Source organism: Sminthopsis crassicaudata, chromosome 3, assembly GCF_048593235.1.
Source record: "Sminthopsis crassicaudata isolate SCR6 chromosome 3, ASM4859323v1, whole genome shotgun sequence".
Lineage (NCBI taxonomy): Eukaryota > Metazoa > Chordata > Mammalia > Dasyuromorphia > Dasyuridae > Sminthopsis > Sminthopsis crassicaudata.
This window is the reverse complement of record NC_133619.1, coordinates 266,909,470-266,923,581: the sequence shown is the minus strand read 5'-3', so window position 1 is coordinate 266,923,581 and position 14,112 is coordinate 266,909,470. Positions and strand designations below refer to the sequence as shown.

Here is a 14,112-nt window from a genome sequence, read left to right as displayed (position 1 = left end):
TCATATAATATGTATTGTCTATCACTTGCAAAGCACAAGGCTAGGTGCTGAGTTACAAAGCCACACAAATAACTATAATGCAAAGAAAAGTGAAATAAGTACAAAGTAAAAGTGCTCTGAGAAATAATAGAAGGGAATGGTCTTTTTCACCAGGGGAAATGGACAGAACAGGTTTCATGAAGGAGATAACTCCCAAGTTAAGGCTTCAAGGGAAGTTTACAAGTCAGGGCATTAAATCAGGGCATTATGTGAGTAGGTATAATAAAGGCTTTTAAGATTACCATGGCTGTTCTTGAGTGTGCTACCGGTTATTAAAACTATAGATTCAAGAAATTGTGGCCAGAGACCTTTGAAGGCCTCAGAGGAGGCGAGCCGGGTAGAGTTGACACTGCAAAGGTCAGTGGTCAAAGGTACCTGTTGGCCTTAGGACAGACTGGTAATAGTAACTGCCAGGAGGGCATATTACAAATGAAGCACGTGAGACTAATTGCCAATTGGAAGGTTCCCTATTAACTTGTTTGAAGATTGACCCTCCCCAGCTATTCTGTGCTGACTTGATTGGTGGGACAAAGAGGGGGGAAGTGATGTGTGTGAGGAGGAGGAGGAGGAAGAGGAAATTGAGCCACTCACTCTCAGTCTCTCCTAGCGTTGAGGGAGGAAGGTGTGTGTGAGATTGCTAGACCTAATCCCCTGACCTTGACCGTAAAAGATCAAGAATAAAGACGTTTAGTGATCCTGACTCCGGCTAATTTCTGGGATGACAGAGTTCCAGCATGGTGCAGGGATTCTAGTGGGAGGCTCTTAGCCAAAATAGAGCAGGATTGGTTACTCTGTCCTGATTTAGAAGGTCAGTGAATCAACAGAACAGCTACCAGTGTGAGATCTCCAATGCAACTTAAGAAGGCAAATTGTGAACCTCTAAACCCTAGCATAACAGGTGGGATCAGCACAGTAGGAAAGCCTACAGCAGCACTATCCCAGCTCAGGTCAGTCAATGAGAAGCTTCTGAAACCCTGTAAAAGAGCTTGGGACAATTTCCCCTGTGCTCTTGGAACAAAGCTCAACTTTTAAAAATGAACAAAAAAGCAAAAAGATCTCTGACTATAGAAAGCTACTACACAGAAAATTAGAACAGAGGAGGATAGCAAAGGCAAAATGCCTTAATATGAAATCTCAAAGGAGGACATAAACTCATCTCCAGTTCAAAGGGCTCTTTTGAAAGAATTCAAAAAGAATCTTTAAAGAAAAATTGAAAAAAAAAAATGGAAAAAAGAAATGAGTGCTATGTAGAAGTATGAAAGGTTGGGGAAAAGAATGAATAGCTTAGAAAAGGAAACAGAAAACAACTCCTTAAAAAATAAATTCGGCTGCAAATTAAGACAACTCTGAGATACCACTACATACCTACCTGTCAGATTGGCTAAGATGATAGGAAAAGATGATGATGAATGTTGGAGGGGATGTGGGGAAACTGGGACACTGATGCATTGTTGGTGGAGTTGTAAAAGAATCTAGCCATTCTGGAGAGCATTTGGAACTATGCCCAAAAAGTTATCAAATTGTGCATGCCCTTTGATCCAGCAGTGCTACTACTGAGTTTATATCTCAAAGAAATACTAAAGAAGGGAAAGGGACCTGTATGTGCCAAAATGTTTGTGGCAGCTCTTCTTGTAGTGGCTAGAAATTGGAAAATGAATGGATGCCCATCAATTGGAGAATGGTTGGGTAAATTATGGTATATGGGTTATGGAATATTATTGCTCTGTAAGAAATGACCAGCAGGATGAATACAGAGAGGCTTGGAGAGATTTACATGATCTGATGCTGAGTGAAATGAGAAGAACCAGGAGATCACTATACACTTCAACAATGATATTGTATGAAGATATATTCTAATTGAAGTGGATATCTTCAACATAGAGAAGATCCAATTCAGTTCCAGTTGATCAATGATGGACAGAAACAGCTACAACCAGAGAAGGAACACTGGGAAAGGAGTTTAAAATGTTTGCACTATTGTCTTTCTACTCAGGTTACTTATACCTTCGGAATCCAATTCTTAACGTGCAACAAGAAATTTGGTTTTACACACATATATTGTATCTAGGATATACTGTAACACATTTATTATATATGGGATTGCCTGTCATCTAGGGGAGGGAGTAGAAAATTTGGAAAAGGGAATACAAGGGATGCTGTTGTAAAAACAATTACCCATGCATGTGTACTGTCAAAAAATTATAATTATAAAATTAATAAATTAAAAAATAAACATAAAAATAAATAAATAAATATGGCAAAATGGGGAAAAAACAACTCCTCAAAAAATAGAAATGGAGAAATGAAAAAAGAGAACTTCTTATAAGCTAAAGGAGTGTTAAGATATAGTTAACAGTTAGCTGAAGGAATTCAAGATATGAGGACAGTATTGGAAGCAGAGTCAACATTCATGATTCATACTGAAGTTGCCAAGAATGATATCAGGGAAAGGGAGAAAAAGGAAGACATATATATGCCAAATACCAAAGTCAAGGAGAATTATTGAAAGTAATTCAAAGGTTGGTAAATGATCAGAGTAGTAGAAGGGACCTAAAAATCTAGCTCATTTACCTGACAGATGAGCAAACTGAAGCACAAAAAGCTAAGTCACACGCTAACAGTTACAGAGTAGGAGCAGTGTTGGGGTTCAAATCCAAGACCTGATGCCAAGTCCAATGCTCTTTCTGTTGTACTCATTACCTCCCAAATTATGGCAAAGATTTTAAGAAGGTATATTAAGTCACAGAACCAGATCCAATGAAGGTTTTTTCTGCTAAGGGCCATCTGGACATATTTACAACATCATTCACGGGCCATACAAAATTATCAGCTTAAAAAATAAGCACTGTAAGGTTTTGTCAGTTCTTTGGCCAGGACACTTCATAATCTGATTCTGACCTAGCTTTCTAGCTTTATTTCATCATTTGTGTGTGTGTGTGTATACACTATACCTAAATGACACTCATCATAAACCCAACTTGTCCTTATTCTTACCTTTTTATTTATTTTTTTTTTAATGTCATCTACTATACCTTTAATATGATTTCCTCAATCTTTAATTGTGAAACTTTCTATTCTTGAAGGTATGTCTCAGGAACCACTTCATCTATGAAGCCTTCTCTGATACTATCCCTATAACCCTACAAATCACAATTGTGATTCTGTCATTATTCCTGTATTCAATAAAGTCTAATAGCTCCCTATATTCTCTCTCTTTCTCCCCCCCCCCCAGGCTGGGGTTAAGTGACTTGCCAAAGGTCACACAGCTAGGAAGTATGAAGTGTTAAGTGTCTGAGACCAGATCTGAACTTGGGTCCTCCTGAATTCAAGGCTGGTACTCTATCCACTGAGCCACCTAGCTGCCCCCCTATATTCTCAAAGATAAAACATTAAGATCTTGTGTTTGGCTTTTAAAGCTCTTCACAATCTAGCTCTTTTCCATCTATCCATCTTCTTTACACACTCTCACACACTATACAATTAGTACAAGTAGACAATTGGTCTACTTGATGGTCATTCAATCTGTCAATTTTCATGGGCTGTCCTCAAATGTCTGGAGCACTCTCCCTCCTCAGCTCCACTTAACTGGCTTCTCTGATTTTCAAGATTCAGCTTAAATGCTCCTTTTTTGCAAGAAGCTTTTTCCAATTACTCTTCCCCCTTATAATATATGTATATAATATATATGCTTATATATATTTATTTGCATATATAAATATATATTGTAAACACACATACATATATGTATTTCTATATTAACCCACTGCATGTTGTTTTTCTCTTTAGGATATAAACTTTTTTGAAGAAAAGGACCATGTCTTTTATTTTCTTTGTATATCCAGTATTGAGCATAGTGTCTGGCACATAATAAGCACTTAATAAATGTTTGCTGCCTGAGGGAAACTTTCATTTTATTCCATATATTTCATTATTTGTGAGACTAATTGCATAACCATAAAATATTCATTTCATTGTACATATGACTTCAAATGCAAAATGCCAGAACAGAGAAGTTTCTTTTGCAAAAAAGAAAAAGATTTTACTTACATTTCAGCATTTTATATGAATGCTATAAGCAGTTTCATTTACAACCAACTAGTAAGGACTTAACCTCTCCATAATAAAATAAATGAAGATGATAATTTTATTGCCAAGATAAACAAAGATTCTTATATTCTACTGTTATTCACTTCAAATTATCTTTGGCTAAGATTCAATTAATGAATTTTAATTTTTTCTAAAAATATATAACTGCTGTACTTATATTGGTAAACTTACCCTCTAGTACAACTCCAGCAATTTCTCTCCCAACAGGAAAAAATTCCTTTTCCAGTTTCATTTCTGACAAAAGCTAAATCATAATAATAGTTAAAAATTTCCCTATCTGGAATAAATTCTAGTCTATCCCCTCAAAATTAGCAAAGATTAAAAAAAATTAAATACGGTCCCATTTTTAGAATTAAGAGACTTCCATCCCAGATTAAGGCAACAGAAAATGATTCTACAATGTGTTTTTATGCATTGGAAAACAAACATTTTAGAAGAAAAGAAATCACTACACAAAAAAGGATTAGCAATGCTAAAACAAGTTCCCATAAAAACAAAAGAAAAAAAAAAAGAAATTCATTAAAATATGTTGTTCAACATAGCATATTCTAATATATCTGAAAGCACATTTTAGGAACACTTTCATTAGAAGTCACTAAGTCTTAGTATTCTTCTAAATTGGGCACAATAATAGCAAATAACTAACAGAACTGTTGTGAAGATCAACTAAAATAATGTATAAAGTAGCAAACCTTAAATATACATATCATCTATTACTATTATAATTATTATTACTACTACTATTATTATCATTTCTTCTTCCAAATTGAAAGTTGAGAAATCAAAAGGGGAAGGCATATCTAAGAATGGAATATGGATTTTTGATTAAAGACTTAAAACAAAGAAATGACAAGCTTTTGGTAAGGATTCAGGAAAACCACTCAAAAAAGGAGAAGGGTAGGTGGTACAATGAATAGAGCACCAGCCCTGAAGTCAGGAGAACAGGAGTTCAAATTTGACCTCAGACACTTAACACTTCCTAGCTATGTGACCCTGGGTGAGGCACTTAACCCCAATTGCCTCAGCCAAAAAAAAAAAAAAAAAGTAAGTGAGAGGGAAAGACCAAACTGTCCATATACACTGATGTGCTTGGTATAGAGGCTAGGACAGTCAAAATATGAGGGAAAGAGCAGAAGAAAAAGCCAGACATTTGTCTGGATACATAGAAATCCTGCAAGTTTGGACAATTTACAGGATGAACTTGAGATACTAATAAAAGAAAGCAAATTTGATCTCCTTAATATTACTAGAATTAGTATTTATTAATTACTGAAAATTTGGAAGAGTATGCCTAATTCAAAGAAACAAAATTAACAAAAGTGTTGGTAGAATAATATTTATAACAAGAATATTTACCCTGGGGAAAACATGGGGAAGGGCCTTGGGGTGATGTTCAACAGAGAAAAAGATATGATACTATTAGAGGGTTTTATAAAAGAAACTAGCTAGGTAACAGGAGGAATTCAAACAGGAGTGTGAAAAACAGCACTACCTTGGCACTATTATAGCATCATGAGACTTTAAACTATCCAGAAATTTGTTGGCACTCTCAGTCTGCCAAAAGCAGAACAATTAATACTTCTGAGATTTTATATTTGAAAAGGTAGGAGGTGACAAAGGGAATTACTGTATCAGACCTGATATTTCTGAACCAATAAGAAGGAACTGGTTGCTGAAAAAGACATCCCAAGAATCTCCTTCCTGGAATTCATGGTATGAGAAACCATTTGGGTAATAGAACACTTAGAATTGGAGTTAGAATGATCTGAATGAAAAACCTGTTTCAGACATTTGATGCTGAGTGACTCTGAGCAAGCCACTTACTCTCAGCCTCAATTTCTTTCTTTCTTTCTTTCTTTTTTCTTTTTTTCTTTTTTTTTTTTTTGCTGAGGTAATTGGAATTAAGTGACTTGCCCAAGGTCATAAAGCTAGGAAGTGTTAAGTTGTCTGAGACCAGATTTGAACTCAGGACTACCTGACTTCAGGGTTGGTGCTGTATCCACAGCATCAGAGCCTCTGCCCTAAACTTCAATTTCATTATCTGCAAAATAGGGCCAATAATGCTATATACCTCAGAAGGCTATGGAGAGACAATATATGTAAAGTGACTTGCAAATCAAGTAGTTTCCAACAGACTAATCTTTTTCTAAAAAGTGGCCCCAAGGATGATAGATAGCTCTCAATGATCAAATTCTAAAAAGAGAGGCAGACATTTCTAAAGAGAAGAAAAAGTCAGAGCAGCTTAGTGTTAGCTTTAAATTTATAGGAAATTCAATGCCAATTCAGAATTTTAAATATACAGAATATACAAATAATAGAGTAATAATATAAACATATAGCATGCTCTTACAAGGACTATGTCAGGAACTGATAAAACCCAGGAGGGGTGTTAAGCCTAGTGATATATAATGTTGTTTTCTTCAGGTTGCCTTATGTTATGTATATATTGTATGCTCCAAGTAGAATGTAAGCTTGTTGAGCATAAAAACTATCTTATTACTATTATTATTGCTGCTGTTATCCTCATTTTATAGATGAGGAAACAACCTGAGAGAGGTTAAGTGATTTGCCCAGAGTTAAATGGCTAAACAAATGGCTAAGACAATATTTTAGGCTGCAAAAATACATAGCATTATATGAGAGTGAGAGAAAGGACATGGGGAAATAAGAGTTCCTATAAAAACATCTGGAAGTTTTAGTGAACTAAAAACTCAATATGAATGTAAAGTAGGACAAGAAAGTTAGAAAAGCTAATGTAGTTCAGGCTAAAGCAGAAAAGTCCTGAAGTCCAGGGCTAGGCCATACTGAGACTGTGTTCAGTTTTGGACACCACACTTTAGGAAAGAGATGGACTAGTTAGAAGATGACTAGAGAAGAAAACCAGGATAGGAGCTAAGGACTGGCTGGAGGGAACTTAAATTAATAGACAAAAGACGTTGCTAGAACATGAGACTGTTCTTCACTATTTGAGGGGCTGTCAAATGAAACAATAAGGAGACGGGTTGGGCTTAGTTGGCCATTGAAAGGAGTCACAAAAGTATCTAGAAGCTGTAGATTCAAAGATAAGGAAAATGAGGATGCAAGGTATTCATGCAAAGGCTCACCAGTCTGGACTACAAGGGTTTCTTAAAAAGGAATGAATTGGATCAGAAGATTTTAGTATTCCTTTTGGTTTTCATGTTCTTTGAAGAAGATGTCATGAAACAAAATTTTTTTTTGGCACAATAAAATTTAAGCTGGATTTCCTAAGCATTTCAAGGTCAATGAATAGCTGGGTCTTGTAGAAATTGTATATACATATATATATATGTCCATATAATGGGTATAAAAAGTACAGGGGTGGAGGAAGGATACATCATGTATCACATTTAGAGACCAATGCTTAATATCCCTAGCATAGAAAAATATTAGGGAATTCATTAAGTTATTGTTTATACTTATACTGTATTAAAAATTTTTTTAAAATAGTTTTTATTTACCGGATATATGCATGGATAAATTTTGCAACATTTGACAATTGTCAAACCTTTTGTTCTAATTTTTCCCCTCCTTCTGTCTCTCCCCCCCCCCCCCCCCCGGCCAGATGGCAGGTTGACCAATACATGTTAAATATGATAGAGTATAAATTAAATACAATACATGACCAAACAGTTGTTTTGCTGTACAAAAAGAATCGGACTTTGAAATAGTGTACAATTAACCTGTAAAGAAAATCCAAAATGCGGTGGACAAAATTAGAAGGATTGGAAATTCTATGTAGTGGTTCATAATCACCTCCTAGAGTTCTTTTGCTGGGTGTTGATGGTTCAGTTCATTACTGCTCTATTGGAACTGATTTGGTTCATCTCATTGTTGAAGAGGGCCACATCCATCAGAATTGATCATCATATAGTATTGTTGTTGAAGTATACAATAATTTTCTGGTCCTGCTCATTTCTGAATGAGCTTTCTCCAGGCCTTTCTGAAATCATCCTGTTGGTCATTTCTTACAGAACAATAATATTCCATAACATTCATATACCACAATTTAGTCAGCCAATCTCCAATTGATGGGCATCCATGTAGTTTCCAGTTTCTGGCCACCACAAAGAGGGCTGCAACAAACATTCTTGCACATACAGGTCCCTTTCCCTTCTTTGGGATCTCTTTGGGATACAAACCCAGTAGCAACACTGCTGAGTCAAAGGATTAAGCATAGTTTGATAATTTTTTGAACATAGTTCCAAATTGCTCTCCATTCCACCAATAATGTATCAGTGTCCCTGTTTTCCCACATCCCCTCCAACATTCTGCATTACTTTTCCCTGTCATTCTAGCCCATCTGACAGGTGTGTAGTGGTATCTCAGAGTCGTCTTAATTTGCATTTCTCTGATTAATAATGATTTGGAGCATCTTTTCATATGACTAGAAATAGTTTCAATTTCTTCATCTGAATTGTCTGTTCATATCCTTTGACCATTTATCAATTGGAGATTGGCTTGATTTCTTATAAATTAGAGTCAATTCTCTATATATTTTGGAAATGAGGACTTTACTTGAACCTCTGACTGTAAAAATGTTTTCCCAGTTTATTATTTCCCTTCTAATCTTATATGCATTAGTTTTGTTTGTACAAACCCTTTTCAATTTGATATAATCAAAGTTTTCTACTTTGTGATCGATAATGATCTCTAGTTCTTCTTTGGACATAAATTCATTCCTCTTCCACAGGTCTGAGAGGTAAACTATCCTATGTTCCTCTAATTTATTTATAATTTCATTCTTTATTCCTAGATCACGAACCCATTTTGACCTGACCTTGGTGTGTACGGTATTAAATATGGGCTATACTGTATTTTTAAGCTAATTTTTTTACCTAAGAAATATGCCTTTATTGGGAAAGGGACCCACATGTGCAAAAATGTTTGTGGGAGTCCTCTTTGTAGTGGCAAGAAACTAGAAATTGAGTGGATGCCTATCAAGTGGAAAATAACTGAATAATTTATGTCATATAAATGGTATAGAGTATATGAATATGATTATGGAATATTACTCTTCTATAAGAAACAATAAGCAGGATGATTTCAGAGAGGCTTGGAGAAGCTTACATGAACTGATGGTAAGCGAAATGAGCAGAACCAGAAGATTATTATACATGGCAACAATAAGAATATGCGATGATCAATTCTGATGAATGTGGCTCTCTTCAACAATGAGAGGATTCAAACCAGGTCCAATTGTTCAGTGATGAGGAGAGCCATCTACACCCAGAGAGAGAACCATGGGAACTGAGTGTGGACCACAACATAGCATTCTCACTCTCTGTTGTTATTTGCTTGCATTTTGTTTTCTTTCTCAGTTTTTCTTTTCCTTCCTTCTTGATCGTATTTTTCTTGTGCAGCAATATAATTGTATAAATATGTATATATATATTGGATTTAACACGTACTGAACTACCTGCCATCTAGGGGAGGGGTTGGAGGAAAGGCGGGGAAATTTTGAAACAAAAGATTTTACAAGGGTCAATGTTGGAAAAATTATCCATGCATATGCTATGTAAATAAATAAACAAACAAATAAATAAAATAAATATGCCTTTATGAAAAGTACTTAGTAAATATTTACTGTTGTTTTTCTACTTCAGAAAGTAAAACTTATAATCAGTTTCAAAGACAACAATTCTTATTAAGATAAAACACCTTACATAAACAAATATATAACAAACATAGCCATAAGAATAAAAGTATACACTAATGAACAATTAGTGAACAGGCTAGTTCTTTGCTGAGCACAACAGCCAGATTTTACTTTAAGGCAGGGGGTTGCAAGTTTTTTGATTGTGGGCCAAGATAAGAAATTTTTTAAAATTGATAATAACACTGGTAGTATCTGTTAACTAATAAAAACATAGATTTTTAGCAGTAATAAGAAAATCAATTTTAAAAGTTTATCAACTTTATTTCTATACAAAAAGTAGCCAGATTTGTGAACTAAATGATAATTGTTCATCAATTCTGATCAAATTATCATAATCCTGAGTTTTTAAACATATTACATCATTCTTAAGATCTCTGGAAATGCATTAAATCAAGGCACATCTCAATTTTGATTTTGGCTTTACAGCATTAATATAAATCCACTGATGGTACCTCTCAGCTTTCATGAAAAATATGTATTTTCACAAAGTGAATCCTAAAGTGGATCTAAACATTGTTTAGAAGTTTGGTAACAAGGTCTTAAAATTTAGGATGTTTCGGCCTACCTGCCTAGTAGAACATGCGTGCTACAAAAATAGTTTTGTTAAAAATTATGAAGTGAGCTGTATTTGTTCTTTTGAATATATTTTCAATGTTAGGGCTAAAAGGACTTGGTAAAATAAAGATGACATTTTAATTTAATTTTTAGTTAACATAAAGGAATACCACATACCTTTATATTTATCCAGCTTAGAGCACAAGCTTTCACTTGAAGTTTCACATAGTTATCCTTTATATCAGGAAGATTTTCCTAAGCAAAATTTATATAAAATAGCATGAGAATTGTTATACATAAACAAACTTTACCTAAAGTCAGAAAAATAAAGTCACTCATTAGTGAGATCAAAAAGTGAATACTAATTGCATATGCTGAAAAAATTAATCTACACAAAATTATAGACAACAATGTAGGCCTACAGAGATATTAATAGAGTTTTATCTCATACAATTTTGGGGGAAGTTTTAAAAAAGGTATTCTAGTACTGACTCTAGTATTGTAGATAATAAGAGTTTAATAACCCAATAATTTTTGTAAAGAAAAAGGATTTAAAAATATTAACTGATAAATTATGGAAAGTAAAGTCATGTAACAAAAATTAAAAAGTTTAAAGTTTATCTTCCATCTTTTTAATGCAAAAGCAGTCTTTTGGGATGTTTGTAGCTATTTTGCCAATTGGTTTTTAAAGTAACTTATTTAATGTCTTTTCCCTAATGAATTTCCTTGAACTTTTAAACCATATTTATTGAACTCAGGGACAAATTAAACTCTGAGGGTCTGCCATCATGAATTCTTCTTCATATTTCAGTCTAAATATAATTATCATAATGGCAAAAAAAATTTCTCATTTAATTATTGAACACCTTCATCATTTAATAATTATCAATAGAAATTTAAAAAATTAACCTAATTTTTATTACCTATTTTACTTATTTTATAACTGTTTATGTATGCAAGTGAACCAAAATCCTTTTTATTAGTCTATCATGAGTCCAATCTTACTTTTAAAAATTTTACATTAAAAAATTATCAAGAATACTTAGGATGACATTTAGATTGGTGAATATCACAAGTTATATTACTATTCTGATTATATAAAATTTAGAATGAATGAGATTGTCAAAGGTTCCTATTATGGAAAACAAAAAAATATGTATTTTCTGTTACTATATATCTATCTAAAAACAAATAGCAGTTTTTTTTAAAAATATGAGCATAACCTTAAAAAACACAAGTCTTACAAATACATAATCTAATTTACTATAGAATTTTATACAAGATTTTGCAAGCTTTTCAGATAAAACGTAAAACACTTTAAAACTCCAAAACGATAGTTTGTTTATTGAATATACTAGGAAAAACCTTATTATAATACTATAATGTAGTTCCAACATATGATCCATTTGAATACAATGCAGTAATGTTATAGCAAAATGAATGCCATAACATACATTTGGTATGATCTACATATTAAAAATGCAGTACTTCATATGTGTAATATTTTAAATATAATATTACTAAAGTAAAATACTTTTAAGCAAGTAATTTTAAAGAAGCCATTTAATCTCCTCTATGAGGAAACTGACATGATAAGAATATACTCCTTTAATTGCTACACAAAATCTATACATTACTGTAGTATCTATTAAAGTAGATTCAACATTAGACTATTGGATATAAAAAATTTCTTTTTAAAAAGGGCTCTTAAAATATTTTTTTTAAATGCACAGGAAAAGAGGAGGAGGCGATTCATCAGGAAAGACAAAGAAGCAGTTAACTTTGAAATAGTTACATTTATTGTATATATATTTTTAAAAAGCAAGCTGTATGTAATAGATACATAGTTTACATATAAATCTTCTGCTATACTCTAATATAAAAATGATCTTTTTTATGTTTGTTAAATTCAGAATTTTAAAAAAAGGAAATTTGAAAAAAGAAAACCTAATTTTCTATGTAAAATTTTTCTTACCTTTTCTTGAAATACAAATGAAATTTCTTCTCCTGGTGAATTCTGTTGAAAATACAAGCCTTTCATAGTGACCTGAAAGAAAAATTAAGTAAAAACAATATAATATACAAAGATATAACTGACTTTAAAAATCATCTATATCAATAAAGAATTTGATTAGCAAAGCCTTTTAATCTATAGATCCTGTTATATACATGTCATATTATTCATGAGACCACCAGTGATACAATATTTGCTGGTCAACAAAGTGTATCAACACTAGGGAAAAAAAATCTAAACCAATTTCTATTGACAATGGATTAGTGATACCACCTTTTTTTCTCCAAGAATCAGCATGTATCAACAACATATTAGGAATTATTCATGTTCGAATAAAACTTGAGTTCTTCACCAAAGGAGTAAATGGATACTAGAATTATAAGAAAACATAATAATTGTTAAAAAAAAATCCTACCATCTATTTTAAGAGCTTTGCATTTTTAATAATTGAATTCTGAAACTGTTAAGGCAGACACAATCCTGATCTCAGTGGAAAAGCCTCTGATCCTGATCCAGTGGAAAAGTCTCTTCAACCCAGAAATTAGGGTGATACAACAAGGAAACTTTGGTAAAGAGCTAAAGTAGAATTTCAGCTGAAGTAGGACAGATATTTAGAAAACAGCCTTCTGTTTCTCTTCAAGGAAAATGTGTAGAGAACATTGTCATGGTTATGAAAAGCCAAGGTTTGATTATGATTTTGGAGCAGATCACTGAACTTTTAGAAACTGTACAGTACACATCTCCTTGATTCTCTATGGAAAAAGAATTGGATCTAGAGGAGTGGAAATTAGTAGGAGAGCAACTTTGTCAATACTACAATAAAAATGGACCTGACTCAATTTCCACAGGCACACTTAATACATACAATTTAATACAACTGGCTTTAAAAAATTATATGTTATAGAATAAGGAAAAAGAAGAAAGAGCAGGAGGGGGAGGTGCCAAATAAACTAGGTGAAAAGGATGAAGAATCAAATAAGAATGGAGTACCTCCATCAATTAATCCTTCATGGGTGGAGGGAGAAGGAAGAGGAGGAGAGGCAGTGACACCTATTAAGCAGCCTATGACAAGATTACAAAAAGCACTGGTCAAGGCAAAAAATGAAGGAAAGGATATATCTGATTTTATAAATGCAGACCCTGTGATTGAAGAACTTGGTTCTTTAGGTCAAAAAAGGAGAAGATACACTCCTTTTGATCTGGAAAAAATTAAGGATTTGAAAAAAGGTTGCACTTTATGGGGCTACATCATCTTATGTTAAGATGTTGCTAGTTAGTTTGGCTTATGAAATCCTAACCCCGAGTGATTGGAAACCCATATCTAGGACATGTTTAGAACCTGGACAAAACTTGTTCTGGCTTTCGGAGTATCATGAATTATGTAGGATTCAAGCCAGTCACAACAGGTAAACAAGAGTTAATGTACAAGTCACTTTTGACCAACTAGCAGGTGAAGGTCAGTATGGAGAGAATTCAGAACAGATTAATTACCCCACAACAGCTTATGAGCAGATAGCAACTGCTGCAACAAAAGCTTAGGGTTCCCTCCCAGGACAAAAAGATCAAAGGGAAGCCTTCACAAAAATAGAGCAAGGTCCCAATGAACCCTTTGCAGATTTTGTGGGATGTTTGCAAACAGATGTCACAAGAACTACTGGAGAAAATGCAGCTACAGAAATAATGACCAGACATCTTGGCTAAGGAAAATGCCAATGAGGTT

At 33.6% G+C, this 14,112-nt stretch overlaps 1 protein-coding gene across 8 annotated transcripts in view; it reads right to left on the bottom strand.

The window, feature by feature from the left end:
- The window catches only part of CRYZL1 (crystallin zeta like 1), a 60,999-nt gene that overhangs the window by 26,958 nt on the left and 19,929 nt on the right, over nucleotides 1-14,112 (bottom strand). For all 8 annotated transcript variants that reach the window (XR_012488017.1, XM_074300720.1, XM_074300718.1 and 5 more), the window contains exons 2-4: nucleotides 12,354-12,425; nucleotides 10,556-10,633; nucleotides 4,318-4,390 (exon numbers count right to left, since the gene is read on the bottom strand). Coding sequence is in view for 7 of the 8 variants with exons in the window: in XM_074300720.1 (XP_074156821.1) it covers nucleotides 4,318-4,390; nucleotides 10,556-10,633; nucleotides 12,354-12,419 (217 nt within the window). In the remaining variant the exon portion in view is untranslated. The remainder of the gene's footprint in view (nucleotides 1-4,317; nucleotides 4,391-10,555; nucleotides 10,634-12,353; nucleotides 12,426-14,112) is intronic.